Source organism: Pelecanus crispus, chromosome 3 (genome assembly GCF_030463565.1).
Source record: "Pelecanus crispus isolate bPelCri1 chromosome 3, bPelCri1.pri, whole genome shotgun sequence".
Classification (NCBI taxonomy): Eukaryota; Metazoa; Chordata; class Aves; order Pelecaniformes; family Pelecanidae; genus Pelecanus; species Pelecanus crispus.
In genome coordinates, this window is record NC_134645.1 from 19,851,964 (window position 1) to 19,873,928 (window position 21,965).

Below are 21,965 nucleotides of genomic sequence, written 5' to 3' on the forward strand. Positions count from 1 at the left end.
ACACCATACTAAAATTTTACATCCTTTCTAATTCCGTTAACTTTAGCTAGTTTAGCCTGGGGATATAATTGTCTTACCTTATCACTGCAATTTTTTTTAAGGCAAATGCCAAAAACGTTAACAACCATTTTCTATGGTTTTGAAGACTAGGAACTGAAATGTTAACTGTCCATCTTGCAAAAAGGTTTCAAGCTTTCCAAAAAAAGCTCTTTACACTCTGCCCCGGGTTCTATTCCAAACAGCTTTATTTCAGACACCTGCATTAACAGAGCTTTCATGTTTGCCAGATACAGTTTTGACTTGCATCACTTTAGATGTTATTGTTCCTGACAGAAATGGATCTGCCATTCTTTCTGCAGCCAGTCATCTATTACCATTCTGATTTGCATCTCTTTCTAAGGTGATCGGTTACTGTTTAAATGATCACGTCTATTTTCTCAGGAAACGACACAAGGTTTTAAACTTAATTAAAAGCATTGGAAGACCAGCCATAACATTAAAAATAAATTTTAATGTTAAGTCATTTTTAGATCATTCGCTCTGCCACCCAAATGTTCTGAAATTTAAAGTAGTACTATAGGGACACACAAGTGCAGATAAATCTTTATTGCCATAGTTTTGTTTTTTCAAAAATGAGCATTGGGTTTTTAATAGGTTGTAGTTTTATGTCTTTATATGTACAACATTACAACTGCATATTTTAATAATAATGGTTAGTGATACTTTGATAACTCAACACAGTGTATTTATAAAATGAATTCTTATCAAAATACACTTTTCACTGGGATAATAAATAAAATCCTGCGAAACCCACCTACACAAAGTTACTTTTAACTCTGGTAGAACCCGATGTGGTACACAGTCCATTAACTACTATGTTTGCACCTTTATCCCCCTACTGATGCTCATCTTTCTTCTGGGGTAAGAAAACATTTTTTCCCCCTGTTGTGGTGTGACCTCATTCAACATCATCTTCAGCCAAGCACTGTGCACTTACAATTCTCTGTAAGAAGGAGAAAAACTCATTCACAATTACATAAAATTGACAGTAGGCAACTGATTATCAAGCAATGTAATTTTACACTGAACATCAAGCAGTGTAATTAGTGAGCTAACTGATTAATGTTAAAAATGGTAATCTATTTGACATAAGTTTTTGAAGTCAGTTCCGCAGAAATTATATACTGTGTAATGCCTAACAAAGCCCAAGCCAGATAAATAATATCCTATCAGCCTCAAGTGATGACCTCTGTGTGGTTTTTGGCACTGTTCTCCAAGGAAACATTTTTGCTCCATTGTTTCCCCAGTCCTCTACATCCTGCGTACCTGACACTTCAGTGTTTTTACTAACTATACAGACCTTAAACCAAAATGTAACCAGGCCTGAGCGGCAAAGAGAGCTGACTGATGCACAGCACTGAGTCTCTGTACACCATGAGGGAGTACCCTTGCATTTCCAAGAATGTAAAGCATATTACTTATTTTACAACAGACTCACCTGCTAGCATATTACCAACGTTACCTGCACACTACTCGGGCTAAAAAAGGAGGGCATTTCATACACAGAGCTGTGAACACATCAGCAGGGAAACCCTCAAGCTTCCAAAACTGTCATGTGTTCTGGTGCTAGTTAACATTTTGTGTTTACAGCTGGCCCAGAAGCAGCAGGCTAGCAAAAGCAACAGATTAATTCTAATGGACTTTTAGAGCGCTTACAGACACTTGTAGATTTAAAAAAAAAACCCCACAAACTCAAGATCCAGTGCAAGAACGTTACCAATTTTCTGATCCCCCAACTTGTATTTGGGAAACAGTGGATCCGCTTATAGTATCAGAGCTGTGGTCAGATGTGTCTAGAAGAGCTTAGCATACCCTATGCATGAGAGAAGCTATGTATTTCTATTTTACCGTGTTTGCTATTGATATTTGCTACATGATATTTTTCATAGACACTTTTTAATGTTTCAGGTGAAAAAAAGCTTCTTTCAATCTAACTGGACATATACAAAAAAACATATTACAAAACCCAATACTCAAGACTGAGGTAGTGGATAAGAGAAGTAGTTCAATTATTTTCAAACCAAAACAACGGGGAATGTTTTGCATACCTGGCTTATTGTAGGGAGCTTAGTTAGAAGCATTTGAAACACCGGCGGTGGAAGAGTCTGCTGTAGAACTTGCAGTAGCTGCTGTGGCTGTCCACACACAGCAATGGCATTGGTCAAGTGATCAACACCTTTCTCATATTCACCTGTATGACAAATCATAATGTTTTGAAATCAACCTTCTTCTGCACTGTGAAGTATTTACATAAAACATCCATCAACAGTGGATTAAATTACTGAGAATCAATCCACACTTTTCCTTCCTCCTCCCTTGCTGGATCTTCTGAACACAGAAGGTTAGACACAAGTAAACAGACTATCCTAGGTGAATTTGACTCCCCAAAAGATCTTAGTACATAAAAATAATCTTTTAGCAAAGGTAAAGAAAAATTATTTCACAACTTGCCCTTCAAAAAGATTTATGCTATTACCTTGAGCTAGTAGTTCCTCGCCAAGCTGAATCTCCTCGAGGAAAAACTTCTGAACTGCTTCAGCATCTTTCAGATCAGGCAACTGTAATACACACAGTAAAACTGAAGTTGGCCCTTAAGCATCAGTTAATAAAACAAGATAGCAGAAAACATTCTCAGCTGAAATCAAACACACACACAATCATAGTGTTACACTGAAACTAGCAAAGAAAAAATTAAAAGTGTCACCATTAAGTTACGCAGAACGTTTTTGAAAATCAGACTCAGATCTCATATCATTGCATCACATATCTGTAGAAAGACAGAGCCTGAAATACCTCTACTCAGTTTATTAAGTACACAATTTTGTGGCACATATAAATTCTAAGGTGTGTTATGTTTATTACAACTATATTTCTTACAATTGGTTAAGATAAATCTATCTTTTCTTCCAGGATCCACTGGCGATAAGGAAAGAGAAATCAAATACTTATAGTAAAAACCTATCAAGTTCAGTTATAGCTGTATCCCATCAATGATTTTTAAGTTTGAAAACTTCTTGCACATACTACAAAGAGGAAAACACCATCAAATCACACAGTAAATGTTGTACCTCCTAGTACAAAGCCTCTATCTGACACAAAAAAGGAACTAACATTTCATATGGTTGGTTGTGAGCATTAAAAAAACTAAAGACTGCATATTTGCAGATGCGTTTGTAATGCTGGAATCAAAACAGATCTTTAAATAAATAAGACAAATGAAACATCTTTCAAAATAGCACTGCATTATTGAACACAGTATTACCTTGGAAAGCCCTGCTCTCTCTTTGGCAAGCTTCTGTTTCCTCCTCCCTGTAAGAATAAAAACATCTTACATTTTTAATTTGCAATTAAAAAAGCCTTCAGACTGTAGTTCAAAACCATGAACAAATCAAAGTTATTTTCCAAATAAGAAACTGGTAATATATTCCAAATATTGAAGACTGAACACAAGACTGCAAGCCACTCTCTGCAACAGAATATCGTTTAGAGGTCTAATGAGGGCTGGCAGCAGCATACCAACTCAAAATGGCAGTTCTTCTCCTGCTGGCTATGGTAAACACCAACTGTGCAGGGCCTGCAGCACAGCATACCTCACGTGCTAGAGGCATGAAGAACGAAAGAGAACTGGAGTAATACAGATTTCTCTGCATGATTTCTAACAATGACAAGCCACAGAAGACATGCCTACAAGTCAAGGCTATCTAATTTTGCACTATATGGTGCACCACCAACAGAAACTTTAGCAGGTCACGGTACATAAATGTACTTTCCCGGCCGCTTTAACGCAAAGACTTGGGAACTAGTTAAACAGGTGGCAGTACCTCATCACCCCACAGCAAGAGCAATACTAAAGCATACATTTCTGAAATCTGAGGAAAGCAAAGATGGAACAGACATTTCCAGATTTAAGTGCCCACCCTAAAGGCTTAAAGTTGGTCTGCAATATAAAGTTGTATCACTCCAGCAAAACTAGTGTAATGACAATGATATATAGTTTGCTTTTAATGCAATTAGGCAGGTCTAAAGACGTTTTATAGTAGCAGCTAGTCATACAAGAAAGAATAACTATATTAATACTGGTGATTTCCTTTGAATAATCATTTTTCTAAGTCATCAGTTCATCAACTGGAAGAGTTACACCAATATAACATTTAACTATAGCCTGTGGTTAAACAACTGTACTCTTACTATTTGTCCTCAGTGTCTGCTTGGTGAGCATTTACATTGACAAAGAACAACTGTCACACAGCCCTGACTTTTCTTTTAAGGCAATTTTGCAAGCTAGAAATACTTCCAAATATGACTAACAGTTTTCATGGAAATGAGTTAAAAATTTGCAATTGTCCGCATGATGAAGACATTCAGGAATGCTATTTCCTAGTAGTGATAATGTAACATGTGAAATTTATGGACAAGATCAAGTGTTCTTTATATGAAGGGAGTTCACATTCTAACTACACGGATCATCCTTTTACCTTCTATGATACCTTAATAACCCTTAGCACCTGAATTTCTACAACTTATTGACCTCTGTACGTTATTTTACAACATCATATACAGAAAAATGTGTCATATAGGACTGTAGCAGACTATAATTTTATCATTATGGTTTTCAATTATTATTTCAATTATTGTTTTCAATATTAAAGAAGAATTTCTCTCTTGAAAGTTGGTGCCTTCAATTAGCTCACTCCAAGTCTTCCAAAGCATTAATCTGCACAAAACTTTAAACTGCACTACTATGCAAACCAGTTTTGCAAATACACAAAATCTTAAAGATGAAATCAAAAAAGTAGTATCTGAAATGTTTCACTATCCAAGCAAGCCATGTTGCAACTGTAGTGCATTCAGTGAAAACATCAATGAAAATTACAGAGTAACAGCTTAACATTTGTACATGATTTTCAGGAGAAAATTGTGTTTTCTTGGCATGACTATGACATCTTCTAAAATATTACAACAGCTATCGGTCACCAGGTTAAGCATTCAGAGATAAAGGAAAAAAAGACAGGCTGGTATAAAAGCTTTTATTAACTGTATTTAATAAAAGCTTTTGACCACTGATCACGCAGAAATGAAATCATATACTTTAACCTGAAAACAGTAAAGGAATGTGAAGAATCACCAAGATTTTAAAACTGAACACTGATCTACAAAACCTTTCAAGCCCGATTACTATGCAATTTTTCTTCCTCTTCTTAATACATTTTTGCAGGTCTCTTCATAAGTCCACTAGCTAAAACAATTAGAAAAACCAAATAGCTCTAAAGGATATTTAGGAATTCTTCCCATACTGGTTGGTAACACTAGTTTTAAAATATGTTTGCAACAACAGCCGGAAGTTACATTTGCAATACAACAAGCAAAAAGCAATGCCTTTGGGGGGTGAGGAGGTGGAAACCAACACCCAGAAAAACCCCCAAATTTTTTTGTTCTTGCTCAGGGACCTCCAAGAAAATTAAAAACTTCCCTCTTTTCTAAAGACATTATGACATTTAAAAAAGGGGAAGGGCAATCTTTCATAGAAGGAATCTTAACACAGAAATGCACGTGCATCCACCCAAAAGAGAAAGCTAAACTGCAGCACTCAAAACTGCATGTGACTTGCAGGTTCTTCAGACACAGCTCTTCTACATGGGGAATAAGTTTCAAATGTGAACCAATGGGTAACCTGATGTGCTGGCATGGGTTGCAAAAATCCCCGAGTTGCCCCAGCAGCTTCAAAATCAGTCCCACAAAGGAGGAGAATGACCAAAGCTCCCATCCCTGAAGTCTGCCTACTGCTCTCCTCTCGCTCAGCTGTCCAGGCAGAAGGTGCCCTGAGGCAAAGTTCAGCACGGTCAGAATCTGAACGAAGAGATCAGCGTCTATACTTGCATACAGAACAGTTCTGTTTTATACATTCAAGAATACGAATAGTAAACACATCTAAATTCTTATCATCTTAAAACACAGCTGCGGCAACTAAGCAGCTCCAGATAGCTTTGCTACCTTTTGGTTCCCAAGATTAAATATGGACATGCCCCCAAACGAAAACCTCAAATAACACAAAACCTGCTGAATAAATAAGACATCTGGAAAACCAAAGTCCAGCAGTTCTTCAAGCCTCCCAGGAAATCAACATTTTTTTTCCTGAAACGTGAATCCGGCCACCTCATTTTTGCAATAGGGCTTTGTAATGTAAACTTTGGTCCTAACACAGCCCAAAGAGATGTACAATATAACTGCGATGGGAAAAAAAAAAAAAAAAAAAAAAAAAAAAATCGTTCTTCATTTGTCAGCATGTGCTTGACCAAATACAACTGGCAATCCACTGACATGTAAGACCTCCTGTCCTTCCCAAACTTCGCTGACATTGCATCAGAGGCTGAAAACCAGTCTCATCCCAAGAATGTTACTGGAAAAGATCTGCTGTAAAGGTGGCTTCCACAAGTTTTTAATCAAATGCCCCTACTATTGCCCAAGAAACAGTATATTTTCATCTAAGGAACTGCAACTGACTGCTGCATTGGACCCTTTTTGGTCAAATATTTTACAGCCCAAGCTTTACTGTCCAAGAATAAAAACGCTGTAATAATCACATCAACTGGCACCACTACAGAAGCATCCATACTACAGAATCACTTACAGTACTAAAAAATAAAAACAAATTCCTTAACATTATCTAAAGCCTTACAACTAAAAGCAGCCCGGTGTATCACGTCCAAGGATCATAAGTCATACAGTGATGTCCCCCAAATGACAACAGCCATCCCCTATCAAACCACAACGGTTTTCCACTTTAAAGAAAATGACAATTCTTTATCAGAGCAAGTCTAAGGTTTATTCAGAACATCACTGGATAGAAGCCCAGATAACGAAAACAACGGGATGCAAAAATCACTTCCAGTGCTTCTGCAAAAATCTTATGTAATCCCATATCTTCTCTACTACATAATTAACTTAATCTTAAAAAGAACGCGGCTGATTATACTGCCAGCAATCAAGTTTCCTTGCGCAAGAGAAGCACATACCAGTTTACTATACTAAAAATTCCCAATGAATGATTTGCACTGCAGGGCAGAAAGTATTTGGAAGACACACAAGAAGTATGCATCTAAGATCCTACATACATGAGCAAGGGCTTGAAGTTGAAGTATTTGAAAGACACAATTTGCTGTGGCAGAGCTTACAGAAAGCAGAATTAACGCACTGTTAAGCATCAACACTGGTCACTCAACAAATTCAATCCATTAAGGTAGAATCAGAGCATTAACATCATTTAAATGTTTAAACATCATCAGGTAAATATTCCCATCTAGTTATTGACTCTTCCATCCATGAAACTGCTGATCATGCTCTGTTTACTTGCTGGGACAGTTTATCTTAATGGTAATTTCTTATCTTCAGATTAGTTCTCAAAGGAATACTATATGTATTCCCATGATCTAAACAACCCAGCACAACAAGTCTCAGCTTATTTCTCACGATTTGAGTACCTTGGATGAATTCGAGTACCTTGAGCACTCACGGTCCAAATTACAGTTGCATTTAAAACCTTCACCAATTATTAAGACTTATTTAAATAAATGTTGAAGACGTGAAATAATGAAGAGCCACGGGAGAAGAGCTCTACATTTTGGATTAATCAACAGTTTTCTCTGGCATTCATTCTTATCCTGGAAGCTAATAACAGAGCTGCCAGGAGGGTTTAGAATGCAGCAGATAAAATACCTGAGGGCTGCTGTCAACTCTTACCACAGCAACAACTTCGCTATAAGAGCTCGCCTTGCTTTATCTGACAGTCTTCCGACATCAAAAAAAAAAAAAAAAAAAAAGTTGTCACATAAATGCAGCGGCTGAGCGTGCAGGATAACAAGATTTAAAAAAAAAAAAAAAAAAAAAAAAAAAAAAAAGAGGGAGGTGAGGTATTTGCAAGGCAAGCCTCTGATGCGGAAAGGACCCGTTACCCAGTAACTACACAAATGGCAGAAAACGCGCTCCGACAAGAAGCCCCGGCCGGCGTTTAGGCAAAGGGATGACGAGAGGCAACAGAAGGCAGGGGCAGGGGCCTGCCCCGCCGGCGCACCGGGGCCAATGCCGCCCGCCGGCCCCGGCCCGGCGAGCCAGGCCCTGCCGCAGCCCCCGGCGGGCTGAAGCGGAGGGCGGGCAGGCGGCGGGGGCCGGGCAAGGCCGCTGCCCCCGAGGCGGCCGGGAGGGCCCGGGGGGAGCGGGGGGGGGGGGGGGGGGGGTATGGGGGGGGCCGATCCCCGGCCGGGCCCGGGAGCAGGAGGGCGCTGCGGAGGCGCCACGTGCCGCCCTCCCGCCCCCCGCGCGCGGGCCGGCGGGGCGGGGGAGGGGAGGCGGCGGCCGGTGAAGGCCGGGCGCGCGCGGGAGCCGTCGGAGGCCGCCGGGAGGGGTGGTGCGGGGAGGGGGCGGCCCGGACACTCACGCTCCCGCAGCCGGTTCTTGAAATTCGGGTCGCTCCGTCTCTTGCGGTCGAAGTAGATGCAGTAACCGATGAAAAGCGCGCCGCAGAGGCCCGCCGCGATGGCGCTGGTCTTGCCCACCATCATCGTGCCCGGCGCCGAGGGGAAGCTCCCGCCGCGCCGCCGCCGCCGCCGCCCCCCCCTCCCTCCCTCCCGCCGCGCGGCCGGCGCCGAGCTCCGCAGGCACCTTGGGGCGAGCTGGCAGCCAGAAAGGACCCCGCCGCGCTTCCGCTGACGTCATCAGCCAGCGCCGGCCGGGGGCGCCCCCACCAGTGCCTGCGGGCGGGCCGGCCGCCCCGGGGCGCACGCGCGGGCGGGCCCGCTCCCTCCCTCAGCCGCCGGCCGGGGCGGGAGCGACCGGAAAGGGGCGGCGCTGGGGAACAGGGGGGCGCGGCGGGGCCAAACTTCGCCCTGGGCGAGAAGGCAGGGCGGGCCCGCGGGCGCTCGGCCCCTGCGGCACCGCCGCCCCCGCTTCCTCCCGCCCCGGCGAGCGCCCGCGGCCAGCCGGCCGCAGGGGCGGGAAAGGCCCGGCCCGGCCCTGAGGCCGCTCCCGCAGCCGCTGTCTCCGCATCAAGACCAAAGTCCTGTAAGCTGAAGCTTTAAAAAAACACCCAAAAAACCTCCCAAAACCCACTCTCTAGGTAATGCTTTACGTATCATCACAAACTTTGTCTGCACACGAGCCACTTTTTCCATAGCCATTTTGAGTAAATCTACAAAAGAAAGAATTCCGCTAACCTCTGCAAGCAAGACCTCGGCTGGAGACGCGTTCCTGGAACACAGAATTGAGACCACGCAGCATCTGCTGTGAGCAGGGCACGGACACGCACCTCGTACCGCCTGCCTGGAGAAGCCCAAAACCCCAGAGTGAATACTACGCACGACTACAGCTGTACTGGCAAACAGAATTTATGACAGAACACTCTTGTATACATCAATCTTTGCAATGATAATCAACGCTTTTATACATTCGATTTTTATCAAAAGACTGTTTGTTTTTCCCAGTTTTATTTCCAGGAAGAGTTTTTAGTCTTTTCGGTTTAGTGCTCTTCTTTAGCGGGATTGCTTTTTCACCCACAAACGAGTCATTAGAGCACTTCTTGTTTTTTGATGTGGTATCAACTCTGTCCTTAGGAGCACGAGACTGATCTGGACTTTTCTGTGGTGCTTTCCACTTGTCTCCACAGCGCTTCACTCTTATCTTTCTTCCCATCAGAACAGAGTTGTTGAGTTTCAGAGCAAGATGTACAGCATCCGTATTCTACAAGAACAGACATTCAGTTTAAAAGCAGCATTACTTCCAGCTGATGGCTTTCAACTAAATAGTTGCCTGCCTTTAATTTTTGTAAGCGATATTTTACAATAACAAGCGCTCAAACTGCTCTATTTATCGAATGACACAACCTCTCTGCTCTGCTCAGAAACACCAGCACACCCACACATCGAGGCTCAGATACTTGAAAATGGGCTATAAAACAGCTTACATGAGACGTGAAAGCAGAGGCAGAGAAATGAAGGAGAAACTGGGTTAAAAAAGGTATTGAGCCGCAGGAAATAAACTAAGGAAGAGGAGGCTGGGAGACTCAGAGAAAGCAAGAGAGGGAGATGAGAAAGCAAGGTGTACTGAATCCAAAACGGAGAGCCAGTAAGCAAACCAGCTGCAGGAAAGAATTCCACTCGTATTTTGACACAAAAGAAATGGGAGAACACTGCAGTTATACCAAGCAAATTCATCTGTCCCTCTTTTAAGTCTTTCCCTTAAAGTTCATTTCTTTCACCCCAACTTTTCACAACTTTGCTTTGTACACAACCTAAAATAGTTTGCTTTGCATCTGCTTCCACAGAACTGGTCTTCCAAGCTGCTTTTAACGTACACAACAATGCTACCATTTAATGTCATATACAAATCCAAAGAAATCAGTAAAAGAAAAAAATTCTAAAAGGCCACACAGGCAAATCCCAATTCAGGTTTTGAAGAATTCCCAGTGTCCCGAAGCATGCCATTCACACGTTACCTCGAAGAGAACGTAGCCGAAGCCTTTACCCAAGCCGGTCTTCCTGTCTCTCACAATTCGCACTGCTACTACACCTCCACAGACAGAAAAGTGTTCTCGCACAGCATCATCACTGATGTCTGCAGGCAAGCACAATGAAACAGATGCCTCTTCAGTCAGACACACAGCTTTAGAAGCCTGGCCCAAATCCAAATATTTATGTTTACCGATTCAGGTACACAAACATATATATTTAAATATAGATATTAATATATGAATGTATACATAAGTACACAAATATCAGTGTACTTATGAAATTCCAGCAAGTTAACAATGCAGACTTCATAAAGGGCTATCTACTTTGACAGTTAGCAATTCTGCAGCTTTGAAGAGTACAACATAAATCACAAAGAATAACGAAGGCAAAGGCCGAAATAAATTTTTCAAGTAATTTCATTTATGGTTTGAACGCAGTGTAAATTAAGATTCATGCTACACTTTTGTAGCTCCTTCTTATGCCAGAATCTCTTTCTAAGAATTAATGCTGATGATAATGAGCTCGAGCTGGCAGTTCTTGAAAGTCTAATGCTCATTGACTAAGCCATGAATTTTAGCTGAATGGGGGAGAAAGGATTTACAGTTTCCAAGCACAGTTGCTATACAATTATACTGGTAACAGCCAGATGCGTGAGGCTTTCTCAGTCTCATGCCTATGCGAACAGACAAGTGTGATGTACTGATACAACAATACAGGTTATTCTCTTTTCTGTATAGGTACGCTTCATACTATGGTAAATGCCTTTACACAGATGCAATTGTATCTCTGCTAAGGGGAGGGGCTGAATTGAATTGTACAGGTTTAATTACAGCAATGTAACTTAGACGTGCCGAGAAGGTTCAAGCTGATGACCTCATTTGCAGAGCACTGCAAACGTCCAAACTGTTTTTTCTGCAGGATGCATGGAGGAGCATACAGTACTGACACAAGCTGTACAAGACAGGCATTAGTAACGTCACCACAATCAGATTTGTCACCCATCCAGATTTTCAGACAGGTCAAGTTTTAGGCAGCAGTCTAAAGCCTGTTTGTTTCATCATTACTGTCAGCAGCACGTGATACCAGCTCTGCGTCCGGCCACAGGCACAGGGCACACCTTCATCCTGTATATTTACGCACCCACACCACCCTCACCTCAGATGCTCGTACCAGGCATCCTGACTCCATTAATACCCTCCTATGGACCACGCCTGATGGCGATCCCTTCATCTCCTCTCCAGTCTACTCAGCAGCAGTTGAATATTCATCAAGCACTGACCTCAACCATACAGTAAGCACCTCCACACAGGCAACAACTGATTGCCAGTAGCTGCCTGGACAGAGTCACTCACCCTGTGGCTCACAGACAGCATCAAAATGAGAAGCCGTCACTGCGTATCACTTGCAAGTAGTTCACAAGCAGGCACTAGTACATGTTTAACAGTTTAGAAAGCTATGGCCTATGCCATTTAGTCATATTTATTTAAAAAAACAACAAGCGACAACAAGAACTGAAAGTGCTTGCAGTTCTAGCTACAATAAAGGAAACAAATAATCTGCAGAACTTACCAGAAATTTACAACCCTTTCAGGTGTTTCAGTTAAAAAATAAAACTGCTATTTAAAAAATTAATTCCAGCAAAAGCTATTTAGCTACCTAAACATGCTACCATAAATATCAATAAATAAAAAACCCTAATATCAACATGTTCCATAAACATTAAGTAATGATGCATAACAATCCATTTCAGACTTACCATATGAGAGATTTCCCAAGAATACAGATCGTTTATTGTCATGCTAAAGAAAACAAGAGATACAAGGATACAAGACAGTAAGTTATTTGTTACGGGGGGGGGGGGGGACACGACACAGACACAACACAGGACCCAAAACAACCAGAAAAGGGGTTTTCTAGTAACACATCTTACTTACCGAACTGTTTTTTGATGCAATGTCAACTCTGATGTGAAATCCGCTAGCAATTTCTGTTCCATTTCTTTTGTGGCCAAAAGTAAAAAGTTTCAAAAACGAAATGAGTAAGTGTTACTTAATTTACAATGTCACTGCATAGCATTATTCCAAAAGCAAATTTACTTCTAAGTTTGAAAAACCATTTAATTCTGATTCAAGCAAAAGAGAGGACGTAATTTAAATTTATCTTTTAACACTCTGTAAATTTACCTCTTCAACATGGAATGAGGAACAAAACTGAGACTTACTCATTTAGAGCCTTAATGGCATCACACTCTTCCTTAAATACAACATAAGCATTAACGAACTTCGCATTAGGGTGCACCTTATGCCTGGAACGTGAGAAAGACACATAGCATTTAAGTAACTCTGATGGTGTGCAGTGCACAAGCACTTCTTGTTTAACACATTTATGCCTCCTCTTGTTTTGTGCACAGGAACAACTTAATTTCTCTTAAAGGTCAAGCTAGCCCCTTGTGTCCAAGGGAGCCCCAGTGTACATCTTATACAGGCTGTATATGCACCCTGATCAAGCTTCCTCAACTCATAAATATATCCAAAGGAATTAAAGACTATTTAATTAAAGACAACTTCCTCCTTCCTAAAATAGAGGAAATGCAACCCAAGATAACGAATTACTTACTAGTATACCGGGCACATAATTATTTTTCCACTTGTCAAGAAAACTTACATACACACATAGGTAATTACAAAAGTCAAAGAAACACAAAATTAATATAGCCAAATACAGAACAACCAACACTTAAAAATTATTTTTGACTTGGAAAATAAAGCACAAAATTCACAAGAGGAACCTACTTTATTGCTGCTAACTTTTTGGATAAAGTATCTTCTGCTGGAACCTTTAAGATAAAAAGAGCTTTAGTTAAGTGGGCCTAGTGTCCATTTATCTCAAATATTTGTGTTTGAAGACAAAGAGGAGTTCAAACAGGTACCGTTCCCACCCAAAGCAATGTAGCCAGTACAGTGAGCAAATGATGTAACTGACTATTCCTAGAGAAGATCTAGAAAGACCTCAGAATTAGACAGCTTGCTTCGACTTCATCTGTTGCGTATCTTGAGTTCCAAGACTGTTATCTTCAACTGTTTTACAGAGTACACTGATCTACAATCCACGTGTCTTTGCCACTATGATTTAAAAACAGCGAAGTAATACCTTAGCTGAACAAGCAAAAATAAAAGCATTCTTCTTACAGAGAAAACACAGCTCTGACAGTACCAACTGCTGCTACAGGAAGAGTAAAATGTGATGAAAGGAAAGATGCCTCTGTGGTAAAACCTCCAAGGATTTTTCTAATGGCAAAAACTACACATTGAAACCCGCTTCCAAATACTACCTTTTAAGATCAGAAACACAATTTTGTTATACAACATTAGAGGAAATAACCTACCAAAGACCGGAATCGAATGGATTTTATTTGTCCATACTCTTTAAAAAGAGATTTCAGCGCCTAAACAGAAGATATTACAAATATTCAATACATTTTTGCATCCTGGTAATAACAATTAATGTTGTAAGATTGTTTTTATTTTCATTTTACTTAATACGAGGTCCATTAAAGGGCTACCAAACATATGCAAGTAATTTGTAACTGTCCCTGTGTTTCTTGTGGCAGCTTCTTATTCTACAGACTGCCAAAACTGAATTCATACCCCTTACTACAGAAGAAAGTATAAATGTAATGTACTTTATGCAACAATTTGAAGTATTACTTGCATTCAAAAATCGGCAGCAGTCTCTAGCTTAGTAGTTGTAGTTCTCATTTGTTAAGTCATTTTTCACTGAAGAAGAAACTAACCAGTCCTGCTAAAGAAAGAGCAACTGCATCCACTGCTGTAAAAAGCCTAACTCTGGTAAAACAAGAGATTGCCTCTAATGGTTTCTGATAATGAGTGTTATTTCCTACTTTCCCCAAAAGCAATTTTAGTCACAAATACACGGGACTTCTCAGCTGGAAACACCCCCTCAAACGAAGGACTGTCATAATTCTTCTCATTCCTTTAGCTGCCAGAATCCACTCACATACCTGGACAGTACAGGTGACAGGCAAGTTTCCAACAAACACTGTTCTTCTGTTTACCGTTTCATCAGTCACCTTTTTTTTTTGTTGTTGTTTTACAGTAGTGCCTGTATCCGAATCAACAACGCTTTTGGTGATGGCATGAGAAGCTCCTTTTTTTTGCTTTGCCTTGTTTTGAGACAGTTTTTGCTCCTCCTCTTCATCTGCCCGGTCCAAAGCGCTCTCTCTTATCAGAAAAAGACGAGCAAATTGTAATTGATGGGAAAAAAAACAGGGCTCTTGAGGTCAAAGAATCAAAGCCTCCAAGATAAAAATTTTAACTTATATTTTAAATGGTGTTCAACACAAAATTTCAAACATTATTTTGCTTATTATGCATTAAACAGATATGTTATCTGACCAATCCGTAACATGGAAAACGATCTGCTGTCCCCAGGACGTTGCATTCACTATTTAGCAGGTGTACTAAAGAAAGAATGCAGAAGTAAACCATCTGATAACCTCTAAAATCGAAGGGGAGGAAAAATTTGTCTTTGCACACTAGAATTAAGGAGAGATTTAATCCTTCACAGCATCCAGGGCACTCACAACAGACAATCATAGGATCATAGAATGCTTTGGGTTGGAAGGGACCTTTAGATGTCATCTAGCCCAACCTCCCTGCAGTGAGCAGGGACAGCTTTAACTAGATCAGGTTGCTCAGAGCCCCATCCAACCTGACCTTGAATGTTTCCAGGGATGGGGCTTCCACTACCTCCCTGGGCAACCTGTTCCAGTGCTTCGAATCCTTTGGGATCCATTTGTGCACTAACAAATCTCTACCTATCCAAACTTGCCATAATAGCGCGAACAATAAGCAGACCTGAAGAAGGCTCTAGAAGGCTGCCGACACCAAAACAGCAAACAGAATTTTCACAGGCATGGAAAACGCAACAACACGCAGTGTCAGAGAAAGGACGTGGCGTCAGTCTCGAGCTACAATCAAGCAAACTTCATTATCCAAACATCGCTGCACAGGGACCAGCTTCCTGCCTGCACTGACAGCCCCTTGGTTCAACCCTGTGTATTTACGGGAGCGGAGAGCGTAACAGAGCACCGCAGCAGAGGGCAAGCATGCTAAGGACACCCAACTCTGCCCGGTACCCTGCCGCCGCCGAGGCCGCCTCTGCTCCTTCGACTACCGGTCTGCTGGAGAATGCCAAGTACAGTCAGAAAGCATCACCCCGTCCCAGAGAGAACTTTTTGTCCAAATCTACAGGCTTTAGACCTGTTGGCTCTCTGATGGGGGTGTTTCCACTTCACGGGCCTAGAACTTCAAAAAGTTGGAAGTGTTTACTACCTTCTGGGGCAAACCACAGACGATTTTCAGCATCTTGTTAAAAATAAACTTCTCAAGCACACGGTTCAAGACAAACGGTAGCACAGAACTTTATTGTTTCACTGAACTGGTAATTTTATGATTAATCTGGATGTCCTTTTAATCTTACTATAAAAAGGTATCAGCTGCTCACCTATTTGCCAAGTTTTTCTCCGCTTTGGAGAGTTCCTTCTTTCTGGCTTTCTTTGCTTTTAGAGGAGGTTCCTGTACAGCAGGTGAGCTCTGTTCTTCTGTCGCTTTCTCCGCTTCTTCTGTAGGCTTTCTTTTCTTATTTTCCTTTAAAAAAAAAAAAAAAAACCAAAAACGAACTTGAAAAAACCGCCCCAAATTCTAGAAACGCCCTACGAGATGACTCTACAGGCTGTGATTTAGTTGGAACACCGCTAACTACCGAGGCCCATCGGCTGCCAGAAGAGGTGCTGCCGCCCCCCCCCCCCCAAAAAGAAAGGGTGCAGAGCGGGCGCCGCCGCCAGCGCCACTCACCCCCCTCACGGCCACCAGCACCGGCGGGGCGGCGGCGGCGCTGAAGAGGCGAGCGAGCGGCGCGGCGGGCCCCCGCCCCGTGCGGAGGCTGCCCGCCACCTGCCCCACCACGTAACCCGCGTCCGGCGGCGGCGGCGGCGGCGGCGGCTCCGCGCCCCCTCGGCGAGCCCTCATGGCGGCTCACGGGGAGCGGGCGGTTGGGGGCACGTCACTTCCGGCGCGCGGGCGGCCGCGCTGAGGGAGGGCGGCAGCGCGGGCGGCGCCCGCGCTGCCGCCCTCCCTCAGCGCGGCCGCCCTCAGAGCGCTCCGTGAGGGGCCGGGCTCCAAAAACCTGCCGCCCTCGGCTCCATCTGGGAAGGCAGCCGGAAATTACTCTGTGATTACTTCTGTCTTCTCGAGCTGTTTCTCCTTAACGTCACTTAAGAGTGCCACAAGCGGTTAAAAAGGCGATGTTGCTGTTGGCTGTGGAAGGAATTAAATTTTTTGCTGTGGAAGTAGTTCTTACACCATCCTGTTTTGTCCGAGTACGTCTTGTCCGAGTACATCTTGATGACTGCAATCCAGCCTACATCCAGGATGAAGTTAAAAACAAAAAAAACCAAACCACCCCCCCCTCCCCCCCCCCCCAACCCCAAAACCCCAATTCAAGTCCAAGTGCAAGATGTTCTCATTGTCCCTGGGCGCAGGTGAAATGGACGCCGCCCAGAAGGTCAGTCTGTGCCAGACTGAACGAAAAGTCCACAGAAAAGGGCTTACGCAAACCGTTTCGTTAAGGTGCGCGATTGCCCAGGCGGGTGACCTCACGCCAAGCTCGCAGGCGGAAGGCATCCTTCTGGCGCTCGTGCAGCCCCTTTTAAAGAAGCTCACCTGGAGACAAACCCAGAAAAGGATTAGAAAATGCAAAAGGGGAAGGGGCAAAAGAGCACCCAAAACTGAATGGCTTCCCATGACGCGTTGGTCTGAAAGACTTGGTATGCATTATAAACAAAACTGGGTTGGAGAAAGAGCACAGAGCCGCAGGCAGTTAAGCAGTTACTGCTTACACAGTCTTAAGTTATTAGACCACCAGAAAGATCGAAGCATCGCTTGGGCAGTCAGAGTTCCCTTCTGCATCGTTTCATCTGTACCTGGGATCTGCAGCGGGCTTTGAAAGCGTAAGAACTTACTTTATGAAAAATCCCTGACACGCAGTACTTCTCGGGGCATTCGAGGACTGCAGCCTGGGGGACAGGAAAAGGAGGAACCGCTCGCACCTCTTCCCCCGCAGCTTCGCTCTGCAGGCAGTAGAGGCAAGTGCTCTGCATCACTCTGCTGCTGCAGCTACGTGGACAACTGATCCAAGTGGAAAAGACCCTTTTTTGTTAGGTTAATTCTCAAACAGGTAATTTTCCAACCCAGGCCACAGTGCAGCTGATGCATGAAGAAGTTTGATCTGTTACTCTCTGAAATGAGTCACCTAATTAGGATCTCCTTTTACACCTGCCAGTCCAGAATATTATCTTCTAGCATTTAAAATTACAATTGGAAAGGCATAGAGAATTACCAGGCACTTAAAGGCTGAAGCAAATACAAACAGCTCTTCCGTTGTAATATTTTATGCACTTTTTGAACTGCCAGCGTTAGCAGTTTTGTTGGCACCAAATGCCCAACCGAAGGCAAAACGAATAATCCAGCTATGGAATAAAGGTGAAGTGTTAGTCTTGACATGTGCACCGGGCATCCCATGTGTGGCCTTCTGGATGCCGGGAAAGGCAGGGACCCTCATTGGTGGGGTCAGCCCAAGAGAATGCACAAATTCTTAAAAACTGGCAGGTGGCTGCTGCACTACTTGTATTGGCTTTTCCAATCTAGCTTCACACAAAAGAGCAGTTCTGTAGGTGACACAGGTGGGGCAGAACAGGCTCAACCATCAAAATACATCAAAATTACATTGGACAAGAGTTCAGCTGGCTGATTTTAGAGACTCGTAATTGCTGAAGCCCAACAAAAGGCATACAGCCTCCAGGAACTCTGCCACAGAGTGAGTTTGAGCCCTGTGGCAACAGGAAAATTTCACGGCATGATGGATACTACACAGTAACAAATACATACGAGCATCAGTGGAGACCGTAAATAAAGGGAGTTGGGAGGAACAACAGCCAGCCTTCAGGCAAGGCGTGCTTTCTCTCAGCATACGCAGATAGTCTACACTCTCAGCTGTTCTCCACACGATCAAACATGAGACAAGCAAAACTGATTCTATCCTTCACGCCTTGGCTGAGCGACAAAGGAGGGGGAGTTTGTCTCACTTTGCCTTTCAGATGACTGTCCGAGCAGGCACTCAAGAGTACAGGTGCAGCCCAGCAATCACTGCTAGTGGGAAACCTCCTCAGCTGTAAGCACAGTGTGCATGCCCAGCAGGGAGCACACTCCCATTTTAAAGCTGCATTACAGTACGTAACCTGAAAAGCAGCTCAGATTTGACTCAGTGGAATATGGAATAAAATTGCCTGGCTAACAGTTTGCCAAAGGTACCTTCCTTTGTAACCACTGGGACACAAGTAACATGAACCTGGAGAGTACCATTTACAGACATGCTTCACAGAAGAGGTGCAAACACAAAACACCCAGAACAGATTTTTGACTTGTCATTAAAGTCCATGAGAAGTACAGCAAAAATAATCTCTGTATTAAAGAACAGCAAAAATCCTATTTATGCAAAAACTCCACTTGAGAGTGCGGAGGTGACTAACAATCCCTGTTTTAAACAGGTAAATAAACAAATCCTCTCACAGAACATGAGTCAACAATTGTCACATCAAAGCAAAAATGCTGGCATAAAACTGAGAGCTGATCAAGAACTAGTAGCGAGTGGAGAGCTGAATTTGCTCTTGCTTGCCCAGATGCAGTTCCCAGTTAAATCAATACTAGTTATGCCTACTGAGACTGAAAGGCAGAACTATTACAACTCTGATTCTGCTAAACTTAAACATATGTAAATATCCCAAGTAGCCCCACTGAAATTATTAAAATTACTCCTGTCAGTCTCAGATTGCTGGTAATTATTAACACAATGTTTCCGAAGCTTATCGTCGTTATTTATCAGTCTCATCGGTGAGCTATCATTTTGCAGGTGTAACTATTTTGGTCAACTGGACTACAGCCAGACAGGATATTAGCAGGTAACGCTAAAAGTTTTATTCCAGTTTCACTTCCACTGAGTCTGAACTTGAGGCAGTCGATATTAGAAGTCAGCAAGTATCTTCAGGAGCTTGCTTTTACATTGTGAAACTACCTGAATTAACATAAACCAAAATTCATCTTTATTTCAACCAGTGCTGCCTTAACGATGTCAATGGGCCAAGCCCTCCCATTCTGCTGAAAAAGAGGATGAATTTGAATTAATCGCTGAGACGAAAATTAGGCCAATGTACCTGCCCTAGCTTATCTTTACATGCCTGTTACACCATATACGAAAGATCATTTGCTAAACTGATTCTGCAGCTTGATGTCATTTTAATGAAGACATTATGGTTGCTTAATTAAACTGTTAGAAACAAAATCAGGGATTCACAAACTATGGCATTTTATTTCAGAGGCCTTTGCTTACATTTGTACAATATATTACATAATTCTCCATTTTCTGCAGAACCTAATATATATTTTATAGCTTTTTTCTATAAGCTTTTCCTTCAACGTTTGTCAACAAATTTTTACAGTCCTGTACAATTCTGAATACTTTGAAACCATTTTCAATAAAATCAGTTAACCTTAAGCACACACTACGAAGACTGAAAATGCTTTTCTTAGAAAAGTCAAATGTAAAGGATTCTGACACTCTAGCATCTACAAACAAAATGCTTTGAATTCTTACATGTTGTATTGCCAGAAAACAAAGAAAAACATGCCAGCCCCTATTTCCCCAGGCAAAAGAAGTACACAGAACTACAATTAAAACAGTAAAACAATCTGTACAATAAAGTACTGTGTATTAACAGTGCCAGGTATTAAATAGCTTGAATGAACACTTCCGCAATATACAAATGTCTTACAAAGGTATATAATTAACAGGAGAGAGCTTGGGATCCATACAACATAAAATCAATACAAGTGAAAACAGTTTGAAGTTGGTTTTGGAATTTGTACAAGGCATTTTAAAAAATTAAATGTCTACCACTCAGCTAGCTATTTATTTTAAAAACAACTACCCTTTTGTGGCAGTGTTCATATCAGCAACCACAAATTATAACCTTGCACCTTACTCGGTCTTGAAGTCCTCTCCTTGAAGCTCGTAATAAAATAAGCATTACAAATGAAATATTTGTTGCTTTAAGGGAAAAGAAACATTTACAAGAAAACACAAAAATATAACTGTTATAATCCATTATGAATAAATATACACTTTAAACTGGCTAAATACAGTCTTTATACATTAAGATTTAATACAGTTTGTTAGCCATTTTCTTCCTTTTTCATAACGTATTTTATCAAAATTAAAAAAAAAATACTGTTTTATAGAAAAATGGCAAAGTACAGTAGTTTCATTCCAATTAATGGGTTCTTAAAACCCAGAGTAACCTATTTAAGCCTAATTCAAACCTGTAAACATTAGTCAGTCTTTTTTTGTTTTTTAAAGGAATCCTCGTATTTGGTTATCAGGACTGATGTCAAACATCCTACTAACTGCAGGTTTTGAATTGAATACATGTGCTTGACGTATACAATTAAAGCCACTATAAGGTGACTTAGCAGTTAAAAAACAATTAGCTTGTACAAATGAAAATAGGTTCAATATTTGTCATAAATAAATGGAAAAATATCAAATGTTCCAGCTTTAACAAAATACCAGGGAATACAGTAAGCCTTACCACATGTATTTAGATGAACCCAACAACTATATACTTATTGTACTGTCTCTACAGGCAGTGAACAGCCTCCATTTGCCACAGTGGAAGGCCTTCGAGTCACTAGACTTACAATTCCCAGACAAGTTGGAAACAATTATTGCTTGAGGAAAAGCAGTTTGTTGTACTTTTTCTTCGTAAAAGTGCACTTAAGTGCAAAGTTAGCTTGTCAAGAAACAACTTTAAATACAAAATAGTGCTTGTCTGAATTTTGTGCCACTGTGCAGTATAAAAAAAACAAAAAAAACAAAAAGAGTGGCCCTCAGCAGCCATTAAGTGCAAAGTGCTTTGCCAAGTCCTGCTGTCACCTGCACTCAACTGACATTCCATTCTGTGATGAACTTGACATAGATGGTTCTGCTAAAGTTAACATAACTGCAGCCGTAATGGAACTAGAGGAAGGTGATGAGGAGGAAGATGATGTAGTAGCAGCACCTGCACAGGAAGAGGAAAACACAGGTTATAAAAATTTACAGGTTAAGCAATAAAAATGTTTTCCCATTCAACAACAAGCATTGGCATATACTGACTCTGGCAACTAATGCCCAGCAATTAAAAAGAAAAAAGCCTCCATTCCCTAGTTTTTGTGGGAAATACTCTGAGAGACAGCTTCGGCCGTGTGCCAGACAGCATGGCATTGCCCCTTG

The 21,965-nt window shown here is 41.9% G+C and overlaps 3 protein-coding genes and 1 non-coding gene across 6 annotated transcripts in view; all 4 read right to left on the reverse strand.

The window, feature by feature from the left end:
• Positions 1-591: 591 nt before the first annotated feature.
• Positions 592-8,637, reverse strand: TOMM20 (translocase of outer mitochondrial membrane 20). The gene is made up of 5 exons (XM_075707494.1): positions 8,492-8,637; positions 3,323-3,369; positions 2,537-2,618; positions 2,109-2,251; positions 592-1,003 (listed from the first exon to the last, which is right to left on the reverse strand). Exons 1-5 carry the CDS (start codon positions 8,613-8,615, stop codon positions 959-961), a joined length of 441 nt encoding a protein of 146 aa, XP_075563609.1. The 5' UTR covers positions 8,616-8,637; the 3' UTR covers positions 592-958.
• LOC142593376 (small nucleolar RNA SNORA14) lies at positions 7,627-7,761 on the reverse strand. The gene has a single exon (XR_012830985.1). It is a non-coding gene; the product is annotated as a small nucleolar RNA SNORA14 (small nucleolar RNA).
• A 758-nt stretch (positions 8,638-9,395) lies between the features above and the next one.
• On the reverse strand, positions 9,396-16,609 carry RBM34 (RNA binding motif protein 34). The gene is made up of 10 exons (XM_075706891.1): positions 16,436-16,609; positions 16,086-16,228; positions 14,581-14,800; positions 13,945-14,004; positions 13,352-13,395; positions 12,781-12,864; positions 12,494-12,557; positions 12,316-12,358; positions 10,544-10,662; positions 9,396-9,789 (listed from the first exon to the last, which is right to left on the reverse strand). Exons 1-10 carry the CDS (start codon positions 16,607-16,609, stop codon positions 9,463-9,465), a joined length of 1,278 nt encoding a protein of 425 aa, XP_075563006.1. The 3' UTR covers positions 9,396-9,462.
• Positions 16,610-19,942: 3,333 nt separating this feature from the next.
• Positions 19,943-21,965, reverse strand: part of ARID4B (AT-rich interaction domain 4B) — a 96,053-nt gene continuing 94,030 nt past the window's right edge. For 2 of the 3 annotated variants that reach the window (XM_075706781.1, XM_075706779.1), the window contains one exon: positions 19,943-21,753. In XM_075706781.1, the coding sequence (XP_075562896.1) occupies positions 21,623-21,753 (131 nt within the window). In that variant the 3' untranslated portion in view covers positions 19,943-21,622. The remainder of the gene's footprint in view (positions 21,754-21,965) is intronic. The other variant, XM_075706780.1, reaches the window with a different exon arrangement.